This window comes from Cryptotermes secundus, unplaced genomic scaffold (assembly GCF_002891405.2).
Source record: "Cryptotermes secundus unplaced genomic scaffold, Csec_1.0 scaffold79, whole genome shotgun sequence".
NCBI classification, from domain to species: Eukaryota; Metazoa; Arthropoda; class Insecta; order Blattodea; family Kalotermitidae; genus Cryptotermes; species Cryptotermes secundus.
Window position 1 is genome coordinate 1,792,133 of NW_019741974.1, and position 22,882 is coordinate 1,815,014.

At 40.2% G+C, this 22,882-nt stretch overlaps 1 protein-coding gene and 1 long non-coding RNA gene across 5 annotated transcripts in view; one reads left to right on the plus strand and one right to left on the minus strand.

The window, feature by feature from the left end:
- Positions 1 to 22,882, plus strand: part of LOC111872820 — a 33,007-nt gene continuing 10,125 nt past the window's right edge. The window contains exons 1-2 of the long non-coding RNA XR_002844298.2: positions 1 to 2,561; positions 8,512 to 8,665. This is a non-coding gene — a long non-coding RNA (uncharacterized LOC111872820). The remainder of the gene's footprint in view (positions 2,562 to 8,511; positions 8,666 to 22,882) is intronic.
- Positions 14,015 to 22,882, minus strand: part of LOC111872818 ((11Z)-hexadec-11-enoyl-CoA conjugase) — a 92,767-nt gene continuing 83,899 nt past the window's right edge. For all 4 annotated transcript variants that reach the window (XM_023867007.2, XM_023867009.2, XM_023867010.2 and 1 more), the window contains exons 4-6: positions 19,017 to 19,222; positions 17,848 to 18,030; positions 14,015 to 14,835 (exon numbers count right to left, since the gene is read on the minus strand). In XM_023867007.2, coding sequence (XP_023722775.1) covers positions 14,469 to 14,835; positions 17,848 to 18,030; positions 19,017 to 19,222 — 756 coding nt within the window. In that variant the 3' untranslated portion in view covers positions 14,015 to 14,468. The remainder of the gene's footprint in view (positions 14,836 to 17,847; positions 18,031 to 19,016; positions 19,223 to 22,882) is intronic.

Consider the following 22,882-nt stretch of genomic DNA (forward strand, 5'->3'; position numbering starts at 1 on the left):
AAATAAAATAAATGTTGATACAATAGTGTCTTCTTTGTTTTTAAATACTGAATATTGTTGTGTAGACTGCATTCCTTATATACTTTTATGTACGTTAAATTATGCTAAGTTCTACTTTCCAAGTTACAAATGCATTTGCCACCACATAGTGTCTGTCAGAAGTACCTATTGTGGCTGTAGGTAAAATTCAAACTCTTCTGTTTCTAGATCGAAGTGAACCGTCTGAACTGAACAGTTGCAGTGATGTTTATCACTGAAAGTGGGATTTTAAAATGTTTACTTTTTAAGATTTTGTTACTGTCATGTTTTTAAAAAGAAGAGGAAGCTATTTTTGTTATTGGAATTTTATAAAACAACATTTTATTATAAAAAAATGATTTGAAAGTATAGAAATGAAATGAATATACAAAATAGGTAGAAACAGTGGAATAACTTGGAAAATGAAATTATGAAAAATTGGTGAAGCCTTTCGTTCCCACTGTACTTTATGAACTGAAATTTAAGAAATGAATATCTAAAATAAATTATGTTTAGAACATGTGTTGTTGGCAGTGACATAGATTGCTTTAATTCAATCAGATCTCAAATGTGTGAAATTTACTTAAACGGAATATTAGATTCCCATTATGACACTTCAGAAAATTAATGCCAGACAATTCATTTTGATCATTAATATCAGTATTCAGCTGTGTATGTAGTTTTCTGTAAGTTAAATATAAAATGACTCAGGAAGTGTATACACATACTATAAAATAAAATGGCTAAAAGGTAAGTCTTTGTGGCCAAAAAATGTAAACAGTGTATAATCTTTATTCCATTATATGTAGAGATTTTTGTATGAACAATTTTCAGTTTGTGAATATTTAAAAGGTTAAATATGCATGAAGTCTGCACATACATTCTTCTGTTACCAAAGGCACCTTCTGAGTTAGTTACACACAGAGGCTAGGTTACTTGTATAATGCATAATGTAGCATACTGAAAATAAAGACTACAGTCCATTTACCTCCTATCCAATGTAACCTTGATTCGGTTAACTGACACTGAATCTTTCCATGTTATCTCCATAACAGTTAAAACTTTTGAATGGAACATTACTTTTTATTTTTTCTATAATTGTGTTCATGCATAAAAAGCCATGCTTTTTAAGATCTCTTAGGCAACTTATAGTAAAATATGTCATACTGTAAATTTGTAACTTGTTAAATTCTGCAACTTTAAATGAACCATTTTTCCGTCTGTGAGATTTTGGGTTCTTGTGGCAGTGAGTAATCAGAATATGGTCATCTAGGATGTGATGCTGTGTAGTTTGGTTGGTGTACTACTGCCATCTTTTACCATAAAGGTGGATTGCAGCAGGTTCCTCTGAAATGTGGGTGCCAATTAATTGATAATGAAATTGTTATATGTACAAAAAATTATGAATATTTTCAGTAAAAAAATTACCTACCTATATCATTTTTTGCATTCAAACTTCTCTCCTGTATACAAATTATAGAAAATATGAAAATTAAAAATTATAATTAAGGCAGTTTTGAATGTAACCAGTTCGTAAAAGTCAGCTTAGAACATACACCGTAGATTAATATCACATATTTTTGCATGACATAAAAATTGACAGTTCTCTCATGTTGTCTTAGGAATAAGGACCTGCACTTTTACACCTGATGCTTATGTGTGCATGTATGGTCAGTATTTTTAAAAACCTTCAATTTGTTTACTGATAAGGAAAATGCCGTTATTGTGTGTTACATGAACTCCGATTAATGTGTATTATGAAATAGCAAACATATATCGATGTTATATTTCAGCTCTAGCACCAGAATTCTGTCCCATGGGGGTATGTGCAATTATCCAGTCAAAAACTCATAAAATCATTCAAATCATATGAAACAAGAAACATGGGGTTACCGAGAGTTCAGTTCATTCAGTGCTGCTCATAAGATAAAAAGCAGAGTTTCCAGCACTGAATATCAATGATGCACAAATTTTCTGTCACTAATTAAGACCAAAAGTTTTTGTTGATGGTATATTAATGTGATTACTGACTTTTTGGATGTTATACATTGTCCTGTTTTATATTTAAAACAGGATGGTGGATAATGTACAAAGAGTCGATATTTGTATTTTTTGTCATGGGTTAACTCACTGGAGCCTTGGCCAACTCTCTGTCCCTGGCTGAGTGGGGCAAAGTATCTCAGATGTTAAGTAATTCACAGATTCTGTAAATGACTGTCAAGATTTGCTGGATAGACTCCCCAGAGAAGCCATAAAGTAATGAAACTTGTTGTTGGTTCATAAGAAGCTGACAGAGGCTGTATCACTGTAGACACAGACAGAAGAAATGGATTGTTAATTGAGAATATTTCTCACATTATGACAGTGAAGCTATTAAGGAAACCTTTCACAAATCGGAATGTGATACCATCCGTCAAATCATTGTTAACACAAGGGCAACACAAAGCAGATAATGATGGAATGAGAAAAGAAATGAGACCAGAATGTCCACAATAGCAGATAGCCATTTGCAGACTCCTTTAGCTTCGCACTTCATTTCTTTGGTAAGTTTGAATAATAGCATATATTAAATAACTAAAGAAAAAATAATTTATTGTAGCAGTTTTGCTGTTTTATACGAATATGTTTGTTAATGAAAGAACATTTTCGGTTTGCAAGGTCGCAGAATGCTTAGTAGCTTGACAGTAGCTTCTTGTCATTCATCATGGGTTACAGACCTAAAGAAACTCTGTTGTTAGACAAATGGGCTCCATGTTTTTATTTGAGTTAATGAAATTATTTTCAAATTATCACATTTATGTGAAGTGGTAACTAGGTAATCTTGTGTAATATGTGTTTTAAATGACTAAAATGTTTAAGGAGGTCAGGATTGATGAAGACCTGTTCTTAAAGAACAGGTGACTCATCTGCCTGCTACCTATTGCATATGATGCTGGGTGAGCCCAATAACCGGTGTGGATGTGATGGCTGAGAGGTAAATCCTTGCCCCTGTTTAGACTCAAACCCCAGGTGCCCCAACTATACGTACTTTTCTTACCGACGTAGCTAACAGGCTTATGTATTTCAGCTCAGAATCAAAATAATTTTGTCAAGTTAATATATCTAGTCTGATAAAAGAATGCAGGCCTATTGTACAAAATCTCACAGTTCATTTTTACATTTTTTCAAATACTTCAAGAATCTCCATGTAGTCTCATTTTATGCTGTTAGTTTTTTTATTAATTTATGCTTATATACGAGTTTGTAATATTTTTTGTACCGTTTGTTTCGGAGTTGATAATTTTATGTTTAAGATATTCCAGTTCTTTATTCCTGAAAGTTCTGCTTGTTCAGCCTATTTTTATTCATTATCTGTATTCTCAGTTTAGCCTGCATCCTTTGATCTAGTAATTTTGAGCACTTTTTTCATACATTTATAATTTGTAATGTAAATTTTATCGCTTTTCTGTGAGACAGTTTTATATACAATATGAGAAATATGCTGTTTCATTGTGTTTTTTTTTATGTTTCACATTTTTCCTCACAGATTTTATATTTGCATGCCAGAAATTTATAACAATATTTCTCCTGTTACAAAGCTGAGTGGTGTAAATTAAAAATCTTTAAGTCAGTTTTTAATGGATTATGCTAGATGGTGGTGATTTAATAATAATAATGTAAATAAATAACCAAAAATATACATACATACAAATTTAAAGCTGTAGAACTATGAAATTTCTATATTATTTCGTTATAGAGTAATACAAGTATATTTTTCACTTATATATGAGTATTCCCCTCGTTGGTGTCTCCACCTTATTGTGGTGAGGGGGTTTGAGTATGCCAAGGACCCTGAGAGCTACACCAGCGGTAGCGTAGCTACTGGCAGGGCCTCCCTTCCTGGACAGGTCAAAGGGTAGGCATCAGANGCAGGTCAAGGGGTAGGCATCAGACGAAAGAGAGACACCAAAAACTGATGCCAGAAGCAGCGTCATCAGCAGNACCCAAAAACTGATTCCGGAAGCAGCGTCTTGAAGCACAGAACAAATGATGCTCAAGATGGTTAAAGTTCGTATAGCAACAGGCGTGACCAGAGTGGTTTGAACGGCTGCTGTGCTGCGATATGGAAAGCAGATGGAAAAACTACCACATTATCACTCTTCCTAGATAGTCTCTTTCCAAAAACAGAGATACCATGTGTGCGAGATCCAGAAGACGAAAGAAGATGCTGGATGACCTTGGGAACAAGAGGATATTTTTATTTGAAGGAGAAATCTCTAGATCGCATTAAGTGGAGGAACTGTTTTGGAAGAGACTGTGGACCTGTTGTATGACAGATTAGTGATGAAAAAAAAATACGAGTATTGGGACTCCCAACAAAGTGAGACCATAAGCTGTCTTGTATTCAACTTACGCAAATCTGACATTTATGCAGATGAATATGGAATGTGGCTGATAATAACTGGGAGGTAGTCAAAATACTTGTTTGGCAAGGACCATCCACCAGTTAGAGTCCTTAAAATTGATGTTTTTGTTTCACAGAGAACTGGAAACAACAATCTGCAGTATACTAATCAGCCATTATAAAATGTTTAAATATAAACTACAGCTGCAGCAATTGAAGTTTAGTATTGTGCCCGTATCATTAAAAGCTCTAAATCTACAAAAAAATTGGTTCATAAAATGAATTTTAGCAGTGAGTTTGGATGAAGCTCTGTTTTGAAACTGGCAAATGGGAGTTTGACATTACCTCTTCTACATATATTCATATCTTGGTTTCAGTATATTGTATTTTTTAAATTAAACTATGGACAGTAGAAAGCTGCCATGTTTTGCTACAACTTATATCAAAATTCGGTGACCAAAATCTTTTTAACCTTTTTCCCATAGTAACAATTCATTATGTTTCATTCCATATGAAAGTATTGCGTTAAATANACATACATCTTGAGATGTAATTATTACACTCGTGAAGAGACAGTGATTAATTCTGGTCTATTGAAATGAAGTGCTGCAGCATATATGAACATACATGATCTTGATCGTGATACCTGCTCTGCCAGTGTATTTATGCAGAAATTGAACCCCATGTTTCCACCAATGAAGGTGTACCTAGGAGGACAGAAAATACAAACTGGTAATGAACTCAAATGCAGTATCCTGACTTGGCTGCACAGTCAAGATGAAACCTTTTGTGCTGCCAGCATCAGTAAGTTGCCAGGACGAAGGGAAAAATGTGTTAGTGTAAGGGGACGATATCTTTAAAATCGAAATTATTTGCTTCTGAAGTGCATATTATTTAAAAAAAAAAAACGAAGTTCAGGTCAACCTTGAACCACCTTTGTAGTATATTGTTCTGGCTTTAAGGCCCTTGCTAAAATTCCACATATCAGACTCTTGCATATCTTTATCATGACTGTGACGTTAAGAAACTGGGTGCTTCAAGACATGGTGCTGCTTATTCTGTAGTTTTATTATTTGAATAAAAAGCTAAATTGGTCTCTGTGTGGCGATGAAATATCAGAGAAGTGGCATAGTGTGATGGAATATTTTTACTCGTCATTTTATCAGGACATTAAAAGTAGTCATTTTAGTGATTTGCCACAATATGGGAAGAAAGTAATTTCTTACGAGACCTAGATAGTACTATATGTGACTTTAAAAGGTTCTTAGACCTAAATATATTGTGATATGACAGCTGAAAGCCAGACCAGTGGAACCAGTAGAGACTGTCATTGCTAGGCAACATCACAGTAAACACGTTTCCGCAGCAACGAATCAGCATGCAACAATAAAGGAACTGATAGAAGCATTGTTTTCTACATGTTCCGCAACAAGACCATGTGATGAGGCCTAGCAACATAACCGTCTGATAAAGGGCCCCAGATGGGTGCTTGACAGCAAGACAGGTTGGAGGACTGGCCATTGGTCGTAATATTTTGGTATACTTCGCCTAGACTTCCCACCCTTCTGGTAGAACAACCATTATATGTAAGGGTCAGCCGCATGCCCACGGGCACCTATTGGTGCTCACGAGAATTTTAAAGTATTCGTAATAATTTCGTAATTATTCACTGAATTTGATCTGTAAACTGAAGCTGCCTCCAGTGAGCAGGAGTTCTAAATGTTTAAATNTCCGCATGCCCACTGGTACCTTTGGTGCTCACGAGAATTTTAAAGTATTCGTAATAATTAATTATTCACCGAATTTGATCTATAAACTGAAGCTGCCTCCAGTGAGCAGGAGTTCTAAATGTTTAAATTGTATTCGAGTATATTGGGTGGGGTCGGATATAAATAAGCGAGACATTGGCTACGAAAATTACATATCCCCTTTTTATCGGATAATTCTATGCCAAAACACCTTTGGCAACAGTCATGTGAAAACAAGGTCCACAAAATCTAATGGAATCTAATTATTTCAATATGCATATTCCCCTCCCCCTGAAAAATACATATCTTGCACGCAATAAATTACGAGGTACCCGTTGCTCGTCGCCTCGCCCTTCCTGAGAGAAGATAGGCGACTTTGCGCAACAATGGTTCGTAATGGCTGACACAACAATTACGTACTTTACTGTACTTTCTGAAAGTTGTCCGCGTGTTCAGTGGAACCCCAGGTGGCCAACATATGTACGGATTGTTTCGGAAAACCGTGTACATTAATGATCAAAGTTTTTCTGACAGATCTCTGACTGCGTTCCATCCTTTTGTCCCACCTTCCTCCCATGACCTAGAGACGTCATTTGAACTGGCGCCCCACCTGCACCCACAGAGTTTTCCCGCGTTGCGTTATTACTTTTAGACAACATATAATTATACAGAATAACCAGAACTAAAGTGATGTGTGTCCCTTGGTGTGGCATGCCCTCCTTTACCCTTGTTGATGGGGAAGGAAACTCGTAACTAATTAATGGCTGCAGGATTTGGGAAGCTGGTTGCCTACATGGGTAAGAGAAGCGAGGGGAGAGCATGAGCAAGCCTGCAGATGGCCAAGTGAATTATGCGGATACACACATGGAATTGATCAAGTTTCCTCGCTTCGATGTGTTATATCATGCGTATCTATTCGTTGCTCTTGTTAGGAAATATAGTCCACACATAAGAAGATATTCTGGGCTGAATTTCATACTGTCACGTGTCCGGAGTTCCTTGACAAATAATTGTAGATTCTGGATTAGACGAAGCTGTTTATTGGATAACTCGTTTACAATTACAACTACATTCACTCTGAAATAACGTCTTGCAGACGATGCGACCTGACTAGTCCGTCGTCTTCTGGTTCTTGGCTGAGCTGGTTCCTTCTCTGATCTCAGCTCTGCTGATCTGACCTGTTCTCGGTCCACTTCTGGTCTGGCCTCCGCTCTGCTCTCCTCTGATCAGACCACCTCTCCGGTCTCCTCTGATCTCATTTCCGCTCCGGTCTTCTTTGATCTGATCTGTCGTCAAACTTAGTCACATTGCGACTAACGGTCAGTCAGTAAGTCTTACTGTCGAGCCCCATCTGAGGCTTGCTACCAGATCTTTATTAGTGTTTGAGAGTTACGGTCTTTTTTTTGTTTTTGTGGGCGCCCTCTCTGACGATAGGACGGATCTGTCTTTTGTATATGCTGCTGGTCCTTGCCAGCGCAGTCTCTCTCGGATCCTAGGTCCTTGGTACCTGAGACCATATATTACTGTCTCAAATTTGAGACTTCCCTTTTGGTCGCCTCCCACGACTCTCAGGGTCACGGTGGAGGTATTCGAGCCCGCCTCCACACGGGTGTGGCCTGCCCTGTGTTCCGTTTGGTATCTTATCTTCTACAGTCGGATGGACTGGAAGACACCTTCTTGAAGGATTTTCGTTGCAGCGGGAACTGCAGTAGCTCTGGCTTTCATTCCTGCGGTAACTTCTGCCAATGTACGCGTTGTAGTGTTTACGTGTTTACAATTGTCGCCTAGGCAACGAGGTAATCACTGTTCCTTGTTATATGGGAAACATAACTACTGAGCCATTGTCTAGTAACAGACTTCTTTGCTTTCCTTTTCTGACTGCGTACTTCCGGCTTTCATGCAGTGTTTATCGAGCGTTGCTCAGCAATGGTATGTTCCAGCTTGTCCGGCCACTTGTTTTTAACAAGCCGTTGTCTAGCAATGGTAGTCCGCTCAGATATTCTGGCTTTTAGGCGGCACGCCACAATACATACTTTCCTTGAAATATTTCCTTCTGTATAGAGGAACCAACAGAACTTAGGCCCTATATATATATATAATGATACAACATTAATACCGTAAGCCTTACTTAAAAAAAAAAAAAAAANAATAATAAAACAAAATTAAAACAAAAACCATTAATAAAAAAAAAAAAAAAAAGTACTCTAAAATTTCTGCGCTGTGTAATGCATGTCAACACATCCGTAATACAAAAGTATCGTAAATTATTTCATTGTACGAAAAGAAGTAGTTTTACTTGTAAATCAGATGTTTAAAAGAGCCCTAACTTGATCATTCATCATGTACAGACTTTTGTCGCAGGTTATGACGCAACAGTGACCAATTAAGTGAGGCATGAATTGCTTGAAGCCCGTGGATGTTAATTTGCAGTATTCCTGTGGTCACTGCGAGATCAGCGTTTTCCTACCGTCTAAGCCAGAAAGAAGAGGATTTAATTACGCAAGACCCAGAATTAGTAAGTACATTGAAGTAATGTAAAGTAATAAATTATATTTTATAGTGGTTTTAGTTCCATGCAGAGGAACACGGCCATTCCGGTTTCATATTTTGTATTTTGTTTCTGTGGGTTTCTTTATGACGCTGTTAGCAAATCTGTGGTAGTATACAAATTTGTATGCCGGTCACGATAGCCGAGCGGTCTAAGGCATGCACTGTCTTCGCTCGCTCGGAAGCCGGGATCGTGGGTTCGAATCCCACTCAGGGCATGGATGTTTGTGTGCGTTTTTCTGTGTTTGTCTACAGATAGAGGCCTTGCGACGAGCTGATCGATCGCCCAAGGAGTCCTACCGAATGTGTAAGATCTAGTAAACCGAAGTGAAACGGAAAGTTTCATGGAGGTAGGCCTAGGCCCAAATTGGGGCTGTAGCGCCACAGAAAAAAATACGAAGTTGGATATTTACTGTTGAAAGTTGTGACTCTATTATTTCTTAGCTTCTTTCTTGTTTGAGATGGGATACCTGTGTGGTATCTGTCACATAAGTCATATTACAGCTGAGATATTAGCTTCAGAATTTTCGAGGTCCATATTTTGCCCCATTACGATGACGCTGGTGTGGGCAAAGTTTTATAAATTCAGATTCTTGAGACTAAGTGTGTTTGAGAATTTTGTCTCAATGTACTAAAAATATTGATCTTTGTTCACACTTTAATCATACTCGTAAATGTTTGATTGCGTTCACAAGACCATTTCAAATTAAGTTGTACATGAAACACTATAGGCGTTTAAGGTTTTACATGAAAGCGTTTAAGGTTTCGTTTGGAAGTAACAGCCCGATATATGGAGTGTGGCTGCGAATAAATTATGGCGTGCCGCGAGAAAGCCGGAATGGATTAGGAGATCAGGGTTGATTTCCTAAGCAACGACCAACGTTCCATTACAGCGGCTAGGAATCGGAACGTATCCATTGCTAAACAACGGCTAACAATCTAACAGTGGAGTTTCCACTGTATTTTTTATTGCTAGTGGGATGGGACTAAGTCCCTTGTACTGCGGCCACTTCTGGCCTATTGTACCAGCCCCAGATGACAGGTGAGGGTGATTGTGGAGCAATTGTTGGAATGAAGATTGTCAGAGGAAACCGAAGCACTCGGCGAAAACCTGCCCCAGCGCCACTTTGTCCACCACAAATCCCACTTGACCAGACCCAGGATAGAACCTGGGCCGCTGCGGTGGGAAGCCAGCGACTAACCGCTTGAGCTATGGCGCGGCCCAGTTTCCAACCGTTACACACGAATTGTTGAGGCAGACACGTATTCTCGCGTTCGTTGCGTAACATAGGGCGGGATTAACCCTTCAACCAAGTATTCCCTATTGAGTCCGAGTGCACGTGATAAGAGTCGTATGTCGACCAGAAACGAGTTCAGTTTGTATTCGACTTTAGCAGGAAAGAGTTGCTATTCGACGTAGAGCGAGAGTGTTGTAACATTGAAGAAGAAACGTCTAAGTGGAGAATAATTGTGTACGTGTGAGTGTGAAAGTGACTGTCCAATAAATGTTCGTTCTAGTCCGAGAAATCACATAATTTCTTGTCGCATTGCCTAGCAAACACGCGACAATATTGAATAAGCCGCCGCGAACAGCTGTCGAGGAATGATCCTCTAGCTTGGGGGTTGGGCGTAGGGCAAACATCTCGCCATAAAAATCAAAATGTCACACATGACTCGGACATGGATCAGTAGTACATCAGACACAAAGGAAGATGGGCGTGAGATGTGAAACTTGGAACGTAAGAAATCTCTGTAAGTCACGCTCATTAAAATAATAGCAACGAACGAGTTAGACGTAAAGGGTGTGCCGGAGGTCAGATGGGGCGAGACTGGCAGTGAGCTTGCAGATAATTGTATATCTTATAAGAAATTGAGAATGACAAGGGTCAAGATTTTTTGTATATATGGGGAGGCTGTTAAGAGGGTGGATCTTCTTGCTCGTATGATGCCACGCAGTATCTAGGATATCATTACTAAGAGGTTGCAGGTGTTATATATTTATCTGAATTTGCATGGCTGAAGTGATAATAAAATTGATGATGGAAAGTAAGTAGAGAATGCATTTTATTGATTCCGTAAGTACCACATGAATTAGAAACTAGAGTACACGTGAAAAGAAAAATGACAAGCTTTGCACATCAACAAATCTAATTGCCAGAAGTACGGTGTTCCCACATCACAACATTCATAAAAATTTGGACCCCTTCGGACTGATACAAGTACATTCTGCCTGGCAGCGTCTTGATAGATAGGAGAAGTATGCTTGATGCTCAGCCTGTGATGCTGACAATTATGTGGTATTTGCAATACTTAGGGACAGTCAGCAAGCACATTACCAGTTCAAACGCCTTAGATGGAAAGATTGAATCCTCAACCACAGATTGTCCGTCAGAATTGATCCAAACAGGAGGTACAGCATTGCATTCTGAGATCCATAAAATATATTCATTCTATTTGGAATAAGCAGGAACTGAATCATCATTCGAACGAGTCGATACGATATACAAAAAAAATTGATAAAGGTCGATGTAATAATTATCGAAGCATATCACCGTAATCAAATGTGAAATTTTTTACTAGCCTGTATACAGCCATACTCTTAATAAAATAATTGTTGTTTATTCTACTGAGTTGTTTTGCCAAGCGTTAGGTTACAGTCTCACACAAGTCTGTTTTTAAGGAATTTGTACTGCATTTTATATAGAGCGGCCCAGCCTGAATGTTATCCAGGCTCAAATAGACGTAGACAATGACGCACCTCTAACAACACACACTTTCATTTTTCAAACTTTTCTCCCTCAAGGTTAAATCCGGATTAGACGAAAATTATTGGAGATCATCGGCATGGATTTCAATGTAACAGATCAACTGTTGATCAGGTTTCTTTCATGTGTCACATTTCTGAAGTAAAATTGAAATACAATGGAATATCTCATAGGTTATTTATGGACTTAAAGAATGACCGTGAAGTCATTGTCATTGAGTTCGAGGTATCGACACTAGTCAGGCCAGTTAAAATGAGTTTATATGTGAAATTAAATCCAGGATTGCCATGGCAAAAGCTGCATTTAGCAAGAAGAAGAATCTTTTTACCAGCAAATTGGACTTAAATTTGAGGAAGAAACTAGTGAAATGCTACATTTGGAGCATAGCTCTGTATGGGGCTGAAACATGGACACTTAGGGCAGTAGATCAGAAACATCTGGAAAGTTTCGAAATGTGGTGTTGGAGAAGAATGGAGAAGATCAGTTGGACCGATTATGTGAGAAATGAAGAAGTGTTAATTAGAGTCAGTGAGCAGAGGAATATCCTACATGAAATAAGAAAACGGAAGGCTAATTGGATTGGTCATGTTTTACGCAGAAACTGCCTTCTAAAAGAAGCTATCGAAGGAAAGATAGATGGGCGGATAGAAGTGACAAGAAGACGAGGAAGAAGACGTAAGAAGATGCTGGATGACCTTGGGGACAGAAGAGGGTACTGTCATTTGAAGGAGAAAGCTCTAGATCGCATTAAGTGGAGGAATTGTTTTGAAAGAGACTGTGGACCTGTCGTCTTGACAGATTACTGATGATGATGATGATGTAACCCATAGCAAAGCCCCTATGGGTCAGCTACTTAAACTAGGTTTCCTGTTTGGAATGTTCTGAAACAATGGGCTGTTTCATTGCCATTGCCTTAAAATTTGCTTCGGAATTTTTCATGTTGGTGGCCAGCAACGGTTCTGATCTGTCGCAGACTTCAACCACAAGATTTCTCCACGTTTCAAGTCCGCAGATAAAACCATGTGTAAATGGCTTGCTGTTAATCTTGGCGTAAGATGGAGGTCATTCACTCATGGAGCTGAGCCCTTCTTGAGAGGCCGCCAATTGTGCAGTTACTCAAGAATTTCCCAGCATTTTATTAAAGTTGAAGGTTCATTACCGTGTTCACAAGAGCCGTCCACTGATCCCTATCCTTAGCCAGATCAGTCCAATCCATACCATCTCATCCTATATCTCTAATATCCATTTTAATATTGCCCACCCACCTACGCCATGATCTTCCCAGTGGCCTTTCCATCCGGCTTTCCCACCAATATCCTATATGCATTCCTCCTCTTCCCCGTTCGTGCTACATGACCTGCCCACCTCATCCTCCTTGACTTGATCATTCTAATTATACTTGGAGAAGAGTACAAGTTATGAAGCTCCTCGTTATGCAGTTTTCTACAGCCTCCTGTCACTTCATTTCTCTTCGGTCCAAATATTCTCCTCAACACACTGTTCTCAAACACCCTCAGTCTATGTTCCTCCCTTAATGTCAGAGACCAAGTTTGACACCCATACAGAACCACAGGCAAAATAGTTTTGTATATTCTGATTGTAAGATGGAGGCTCCTTACGATGTTAGTTGTTCATTATGGGCGAATTCAACGATAACTCTTTACAACAAGAAACGACCACGTCCTCCATAACATCATTATAGTCAGTCCATTCCTATCTGATTTGACGAAACGTCGTTAACTAACGTTTGGATTAACGTGTCAGTAGTGACAGCCAGAGCTAGTATGGTGATCGGTGATACACGTGTCCTGAAGTAAATCTCTTCTTGGGTAGTTTAATAGTTGCTTAGCTTGTCAAGAAGTTTCCTGCCTTTCATGGAATCATTACAGTGTTCCGAGAGCCCTCCAAAGCCCTAAGCCAGTTGAATCGTCTGCTTTATTAGTGCCATCCTTCTGTCTGCACCTAGGCTTCCAAAGTGGCGTACATTTTGCGACAGAAATTACACCCAGCCTTGATTAATGTTCTTTGGCGTGAGACACAAAGTTTCACCCCCATACAGAACAACAGGTAAAACTTATTATTGTATCATATGTATTATTTATTCATTGACTTAAATTAATAAATTACTCATACATGAATTGTAATAAAATTGAGGAGTGCTAATTGCCCACCCGTCACCTGGAGGTAAACAGGCCATGCAGTAAATAACGTGTAGTTTTACAGTTACATTGAAATTGGAAATTCCAGTCTCTCTATACACTATTTGCTTCGAAAACTGGTAACCTTTATTTTACAGCATAATCAGGGACGTCAATCAATACGCGTTATAGATCGATACCGAATAGCTACTCTAAAATCGATACTGAATCGTTCTGTGAGAGCAACTTAAAGTTTGTAAAAAAAAAAAAAATAGCCATCGCATCTAACAAAAGTAAAGTTGTTCCTGTGCTTAACTGATTAAGCACTACTACATGAAGATATGAGGGGGTGGCTGTATAGGGCTACATATTCTTGACCTCGGCATTAGTCGGAGGTAACTGCTCAGCTTTACGCCCCTGCCGCCTTATCTCCGGGGATAGAGCTCCCCGTACCCATTTGATAAGAGGCTGGGTGGACCCCAGAGCCGGTCTCGACAACATTGAAAGGAGAAGAATCATACTTCTACCCGGACTCGAACCCCAACTCCTCGGCTGTCCAGCCAGTAGCAGAGTCGCTATACTGATTAGGCTACCCCAGCTCCCCAGCCGTTACTTCTAATAAAATATAAAATTATAATACATTTTTACGTAGTTGAAAGGGGGAAATGTTTCAATTTTATCATTAGTTTCTCTGGTTTATTCCTACCTGAAGCAAATGATAAATTCCGGGGAAAATATATCGATGCCAAGGTCACCGGTATCGTATCGTATATGTCACCTGTATCAATTGACAGCAAGCTAGAAGAGAACCCCCAAACACATACAAAAACACACACAGAGTCTTCTGATCTTAATAAGTTAACGTCTTTTATTCTTCTTCTTCTTCAAGTACCGACACAAACTTGCAGTCTTCCTCTTTCATGTCTGCGTCACCCCAACCCCACACATGATCTTCTTGGGTGTGACAGTCGGGTGAATTGCTTCTGCCGATGCGTTTGTGTGTACCATCGCCCGTCCTCAATATGCGCGCCATGATGGTTTTCCTTGACATTGTCTTCAAGCTGTACGCCCATCCGATGCGAGCGAAGAAGTCAATAAACGCAGTTGTTGGGTTCAACATGTAATCCCCTAGTTCAGCTGCCTTGTAGTCATAGGGAAACACGTGATGGTAGTTGTGAAACCCCTCTCCGTACGCCAAGATGGCCACAGACATGTTCTCCGCTGGCGATATGTTTCTGGAAGCAAAACAACATTCTCAGCTTACAGTTTATAGAAATTAGTTCACGAAGATGAACGCTGGAGTGCGGTTGGAAAATAGATATTATTGCTGTTGTAACTTTTCATCCTTGTTTGTCTTGGCGTTCTTTTTTTGATACATGCTGTTCACGTAGCTTATCAGAGTATATTTGCAATAAATAGAATTCCACATCTGTTGTTTTGAAAGGGAAATTAACAACAAAGGCATTACACTGCATATGCCCATGTGCCTGTTACTAAGTTCCTTATTTGAAAGAACAGACTAAGGCAACAATTGCTGGATTTCATAGCCACAGAGTCTGCTGTGTAGAAAAGAAAAACATGTTACAAATACAAATCGCGTGTCTGTTAAAATACAATATACACAGATGGAGAGCTAGGTATGGTTACGAGCTGAATGGCCGGAGTTCGATTCCAGATAGCGGAAAGTGATTTTTCTCTACATCACAGTATCCAGACCGGCTCTGGGGCCCACCCAGCCCCCTATATAAGGGATATTCTTCCATGGGTAAAGCGGCCGAGGTTTGGAGGTGACCACTCACATCTGTCTAGTGCCGAGCTCAAGAATGGCGGAGCTTTACCTCTACTCCCTCATACGTCTTCATGGTATGGTGCTTTATTAATTAATCAGAGGGAAAATTCTACTCTTTTCTGTACATATAGATGTACATAGTTTCTAAAACTCTTTGAGATAAGAGTTGAGATCTTAATGAGATTCCTTTACATGTGCTTATTTTGATTGGAGATTTTTGGAAAACGATCGTTGTTAGTATCGACACGGATCGAAATTCTGTTCGACCAAAAGTACATCACAAATCGAATTCCATCGAAAAACAACTAGCAGTCGGGAGATGTGAAAAGCAGGCTGACAGACTGACAAATATTTTCGAAAGTATTAGACTAAAGGAAACAAGTCAGACTGGAATGGTTACAGGATGTAAGCCAAATAACTGAGGATAACATGGAACAATATAAAATGAGAAGCCAACAAGCATTTCGGGGGGGGGGAGAGGAAACATCTGAAAGACAAAATTGATGAGCTTGCAATGAACAGTAAGACCTGTATAGAGGAATAAATTACTTTAAGAGTGGTTACCAACCTAGCAGTAACTTAGTGAAGGATGAGAATGGTGATCTGCTTGCAGATTCCCACAACATTTTGAACAGGTGGAGGAACTACTTCTCTCAGTTATTGAATATACATAGGGTCCGTGATGTTAGGCATATAGAAATACATACATACATACATACTTCCTGATTCTAATCATTTTGTGGTTGAAATTGTTACTTCAAAGGTGAAAAGTTTAAATCGCCAGGTAGTGATGAAATTAGGCCCGGAGGTGAAATATTACGGTCTGAGATCCATGACCTCTTTAATTTTATTAGGAATAAGGAAAAATTGCCTGATCAGTGGAAGGAGTCTATTATTGTACAAATTTACAAGAAGGGCGATAAAACTGACTGTGGTACGTGTAATTATCGGGGGATATCACTGCTATCAACTTCATACACAATCTTATTCAATATTCTTCTATCAAGGGGAAGTCCATATATACATGAAATTATTGGGGATCATCAGTGTGGGTTTCGACGTAACAGATGAACTACGGATCAGATTTTTGCCTTCGTCAGATGTTGGAGAAAATGTGGGAATACAGTGAGACAGTACATCAGCTATTCATAGACTTCAAGAAAGTCTATGATTCAGTTAGGAGGGAAGTATTGTACAATATTCTCATAGAGTTTGGGGCGCCCATGAAACTATGTAGGCTTGTTAGAATGTGTGAACGAAACGTATAATAAAGTCCGTATAAGCAAACGTTTGTCTCATAATTTTCCTATACAAAATGGTCTAAAACAAGGAGATGCTTTATCGCCACTACTTTTCCACTTTGCTTTGGAATATGCCATTAGGAAGGTCCCAGGAAGACCAGATGGGACTGAAATTAAATGGGACACATGCTGATGATATGAATCATATCATGACATACGTATGTACAATAGAGAAAAATACAAAACGTTTAACTAACGTTAGTAAGGAAGCTCGTCTAGAAGTAAACTCAGAGAAAACTAAGCAGATTAACGACTCTTCACCAGAATATAGGGTAATATCATGACACTAAAATAGTTAACAGATCCTTTGAAAATCTGGTATAGTTGAAATATTTCGGAGCAACATTAACATATCAGAATTTGATTAAGGAGGGAATTAAGAGGAAATTGAACTCGGGTAATGCTTGCTATCATTCAGTCCAGAAACTTTTGTCTTCTCACCTGCTGTCTAAAAAAGTAAAAATTAGAACGTACGAAACTGTAATTGTACCTGTACTTCTGTATGGGTGTGGAACTTGGTCTCTGACATTAAGGGAGGAACATAGACTGAGGGTGTTTGAGAACAGGGTGTTGAGAATATTTGGACCGAAGAGAGATGAAGTGACGGGAGGTTGGAGAAAACTGCATAATGAGGAGCTTCGTAACTTGTACTCTTCTCCAGGTATAATTGGAATGATCAAGTCAAGGAGGATGGGGTGGACAGGTCATGTAGCACGAAGGCAGAAGAAAAGAGACCACTAGGAAGACCAAAACGTAAGTGGGCGGATAATATTAAAATGGATCTTAGAGAAAAAGAATGGGATGGTATGGACTGGATTGATCTGACTTACCAGTGTAGGGCTCTTGTGAACACAGTAATGAACCTTCGGGTTGCATGAAATATTGGGAAAATCTTGAGTAGCTGCAATACTGCTTGCTAAGGACGGCTCAGCTCCATGGATTCAGTTAGTTATGGTCAGTGCAAAACAGATTACGGAATGCGAACAAAGAGGAGTAATTCGCTATTCCTGTTACTTGTCGGCTCGTACAAATGCCAAGACGTCACAGTGACTTCACTTTTTGTTGCTCCACAAAGAGAAATGTGAGGGGGGAGGTTTTTAAATTTCTGCGAACGCAAAAAGAAAATGTAATTTGTGTTTTAGCGAAATTATACTCACTTGTCATATGGTTTATTGCCCCACATATGGGCAGCGCTGTTTACGAGCCACGTACAGTTCAGGGCCAAGACCCACCGAAACATAGTGGAGTACCACGCCATCCAGGGGTCCTCGTTCCACAGAAACACAGGCACCAGTGTTGGGATTATGAAAGTCAGGAGAGGCATCAGTATATAATAGTATCTGCCAACAGACATCCAGAGACGCTATAGTGCCAAATCATGCATTTTCCATAACTGGAATACTTAAGCATGACAGAGGTTCTGCCGGAAAAGGCTACTCTCTGTGTGGCCTTACTTGTATTAATACTTATGGAAATATGAGTTGAGTGACTAGAGACAGGTTTGGATTTGTAATCGGATTTATTGGTTCCTTATAAATGGTCCCTATAATTAACTGTAACATTTAAAAGCTCTCAAGAGCACAATAATGATCCTTATTGGAAGAATCAGATGCAAATAGTTAGATGCAATTGAACAATTGAGACTAATATCTTTGTACGCCTCATGATGACTGAGTATAAAGGTCGAAACATAGCGGAGATCGTGGAATTTTTAAGGGCGGAAAAATTCAGGGAGCAAGTCCTCCGGGAGGGACTTCAAGCCGTGTGTCCCGTGTCGTGGATTTACGGCACGTAAAAGATCCTCTTGTCTCTAGGAGACCTCTGAGCAAAATTAGGCAAAGTTTCCCGCCCAAGTTTCCAATTCCTCCGGTAGATGGGGAAGTATCGGGGACCACTGCCAGAGAGGGCCGACCTCGCCGGCAGAACGGGGCTGATAGCGAGCACCAGTACTGGAAGGGCATGGCGACAGTAGAAATTAAAGGGGGACGCACAATAGATTAATAATTAGTCGCGGTGCATGTGGAAACCCACTCCCTCGAACAATAACAATAACAACAAAGTCGAAACATGTAGCGTCAATAAAAACAAATGTTGATACAATAGTGTCTGCTCTGTTTTAAATACAGAATATTGTTGTGTAGACTGCATACTTTTGTATACATTTACATATTGGCGAATTAATGTTGATGCGATTAGTGTTCCTCTCTTAAGGACACTCTCCAGTATTTCATTTGGTAGCCATTTTGACAGTCATTTGAACCATCCATTCTGAAGATTTGCACTGACGGAGTTCAGTACAGGCCTCTAGGTTGACATTTGTACCTACCGTCGCTGAAAGACGACGACGAAGTCCTCTTCCAAGTCACTCATGTCCACGACTTTGCCTTTGCTTTTTACGTCAGGATGTTTCTTCATAAGGAGCCAGCCCACATGTGAGAAAAAGAAACCCCGTTTTGCATTGTGAGGGTCGGCGTCAGTTTCTGAGAACTTGTGATGTACTCTGTGGTCTCGTGCCCATTCATAGATATGATTCTGAAATGAAATGTATTTATTCATATATAATTCATTGCAAGAATAAATTAGTAAAATTATTATTATTATTCAGTTCAAACGCGTGAAATTTCATACAACAGATCATTAAGGTATATAAAACAGCCATTTCATCAGACGTTTCTTACTGTAGTGAAACGTGGTTTCTAATTTCAAGGAAGAACAGAAAACTGTAAAAAAAAAACTCCGTGGATTTAGTCCGCAAGCGAAATATACCGACCGAGCGACCGCCGCTTGTCGGCGAGGTTAGTGCCAACTTTAGCGGATAGAGTGTGTCGCGTGGTCAGCGGAACGGTTTCCCATGGCCGTTAATCTCGGTTTTCTAGACCGGAGCCGCTGATTTTCCATTCGAGTAGCTCCTCAGTTGTCCTCACGAGGCTGAGTGGACCCCGTTCCAGACCCACTTTCATTCATTCATCAGTAACCTGTCAGACGACAGGTCCACAGTCTCTTCCAAAACAGTTCCTCCACTTAATGCGATCTTCTGTTTTTGGGAAGAGACTATCCAGGAAAAGTGATAATGTTGTAGTTTTTCCATTTGCTTTCCACATTGCAGTACAACAGCCGTTCAAACCACTTTGGTCACGCCTGTTGCTATACGAACTTGAACCATTTCGAGCATCATTTGCTCTGTGCTTCAAGTCGCTGCTGATGACTCTGCTTCCGGCATCAGACCCGCTACTTCTCAGTAAATGTGGTAGCGCCGGGAATCGAATCCGGGATATCTGGATCTGTAGCCACTAGACCACAGAGGCGGTCGAACAGAAAGTGAACAGAAACAAAATTGTTACAAATATATGCACTTATAAGTAGCTGCACGTGGTGCAAATTTGCGTACATATTGTCGAATGCTCTTAGGCGTAAAAGCAACGAAAATTTGTTTATTGAAGTAGCACTCGAGAATGTGCCCACACGGGTCGTTGTGACATCCGCGCACGCGCGGGACATTGTTTACGGGACGATTGCTACTTCAAGCCGATTACAAGAATTTCTAAGACGAAAAGGAGAAGATGTTAGTTGTTTCAGAGGATAGAAACATTTCCAGTACGCTGTTGCGTGCAATACGGATGTAAGGTAACCAATCCAATTAAATTAAAAGCTCGTTCGCGGTCCGTATTGTGTTCTCCGTTTAAACACAGAGCGAACACTAGTGGCTGGAGCACTAGTGCCACCACACGCCATTTGCATTACATACTTAAATCTGCCAGCACCAATATCAAACCTAGCGCTGGTAAGAGGGGGGAATGTAAGTGATCATTTTTGGGGTGATAGGGACGCAAAGGGGTGTTGGCTGCTATTCAGAGGAGCGAGAGAAAATCTGTGTTTACTCAAGTACGATCACTGTGTTTGCTGAACATACTGAGACGAGAATTTGGATTTTCTCCTGAAGGTGCTTATCCCGGCGACCATGAGGGTGTCGGGTTCGAAGGGCCACACGTGTTTGTCAGCATTTTGCGCTGTTGTCTTGTGATTCCTCATGCAAGAACAATTACCGCATGACCAAACAAGTCCATATCCTGTAAGTCTGAATTCGAGGAGGCCAACAGCGAGTCACACGTTGCATAGCGTCCCTGATATGTACATCTACACACCGCAGGAGCCCCCGGATTGGTGTATATGGGAAGGCATATTTCTCCATGCTCTCCTTTCTGGCTATCGTTTTTCTTGTTTTATTTCGTGAGATGGGATGAGACTCAGTCCACTTGGTACGTCGGCCACTGCAGTAGAAGGCTCTCTGTGAGGACTGCAGAAGTCCGAGCCATTTAAAGCGCGGCAGCAACATGAATCAGCAACTACTACCTGAACCAAAACATTCAGTACATTCTGTATAGTGGCTGTGCAAGTTCCTTGTGACTGTCTTCATCAGGTACAATATTATTATACTATGTTTCACTGCTGAAATGATGCTTTTCACTATAGAGATATATATAACCACGATTTAGTTCAGTTAAGCTCAGTACTACAGAAGTAGGCTAGTGGCCTGTTTCTTCCTCTTCCCCTCTCGTCCCGCGCCATCACTTCGCTGATGTCAAGATTAGAGCCTGGCACACTAATCAGCCTATTGTACTCGTACGTGGAGAAATCTTGCCCCAGTGCCACTTAGTGCACCGCTGCCCCCACATGACCTGACCCAGGATTGAATCCGGACCACCGCTGTGAGAAGCCTGAGCTATGGCACGGCCTTCTTGGCTAACTAACTTAATGTTGCACAGTTCTTCCTGGGAAGTTAGTAGGTGCTCAGGTAGTTAAGAAATGCCCAGTATTTTATCGAACCCAAAGGTTCATCATCGTGTTCTCGAATGTCCATCACTGGTCTCATCCTAAGCCAGACGAATCCGATGTAAACGCTCACATTCTATTCGTTTAAGATCAATTTTAATATTATCTTATCCATACTGGCGTCTTCTCAGTGTGTTTCTTGCAGGTTTTCCTACCAGACCTCCATATGTATTTCTTTTCTCCCGTGCTTCCTTCATTGTGTGGTTTTCCTTAGCTTCTTGTAATTTCATTCCTCTTAGATTAAAATACTTTCCACGGTACACTATTCTCAGACACCCTGTCTTTGTTCGTCTCTTAATGAGAGAGACCGATTGCACACCTATACAAAATTACAGGCAAAAATATTTATGTCCCTACATGTCAGACGAGAAGACAGAAGATTCTGAACCGTTCAGCCACTCCAGGTTTTCTTGGACCTTAACAATTGCAAAATTGAAAAATAATGGTAATGTAACGTCTCCATCTTGTTTCAGACCAGTCCGAATAAAATTCTTAAGACTATTAAGCCATTTACAGTCCGGCCGCCGTTTAGTGAACCCTCGCATTAGCTGTCCGCCTCTATAGAGAACTGGCCGACAGTAACTTCCGGTAACTTTACGCCAGTGGGAAATAATAATAATAATAATAAAAAAAACTTAACACAGAACTTGTGTTCCACGAGGTTACCTACACAGGGTGTGCCGTGCACTGATTCGTGAAATCACGAAATCGCAAGGTCACGTCTGCACGCTGTAGTGTCTGGAGTCGAAACGAAGTTCCGGAAACTGTACCAGGTTTTTCGTCCCAAATAGGGGCTTGCTTCGTTACACGGTGGCGCTGTCGGAAATCCGCAAGTCCCTGCTTCATCATAACGTCAACTGGTAAGAAGTGCTGTCCCCATGTCAGCCAGACTATTAACGGACAGTTACTGCTCAGAAATCAGGCTGTACAGACAGCAATATACCAGCTTTCTGATTGGCTAGCTAGGCGCATTTTAAAGTACGTGCATAAGCAGAATCATCTTTTGCCGACACGGTAAGTTAAGATAAAGTTATCCCCGTAACAGGCCGCGAAGACCCATAGGGTTGTGAGATGTTGAGGCTCCCACATTTTCTAGACAGTCGGCTCGCAGATGGCGGTAATGTTGTCAGTCTTACGCGCCGGCCACATTTTACCCCCTAGGAATATTCCTGGTACTCATTTCTGTTATAGGCTGAGTCGACCCCAGGGCCATATTGCGGCTGGAAGGATTAGGTCAATAGAAAAATCCAGTGACCTCATCAAGACTAGAAACCGCGACCTTCCATCTTGTAACACAGTGTCTCAATCAACTACGCTACCGCGTACCCCTTACCGACACGGTACTGGTAGTAATAATTTCAG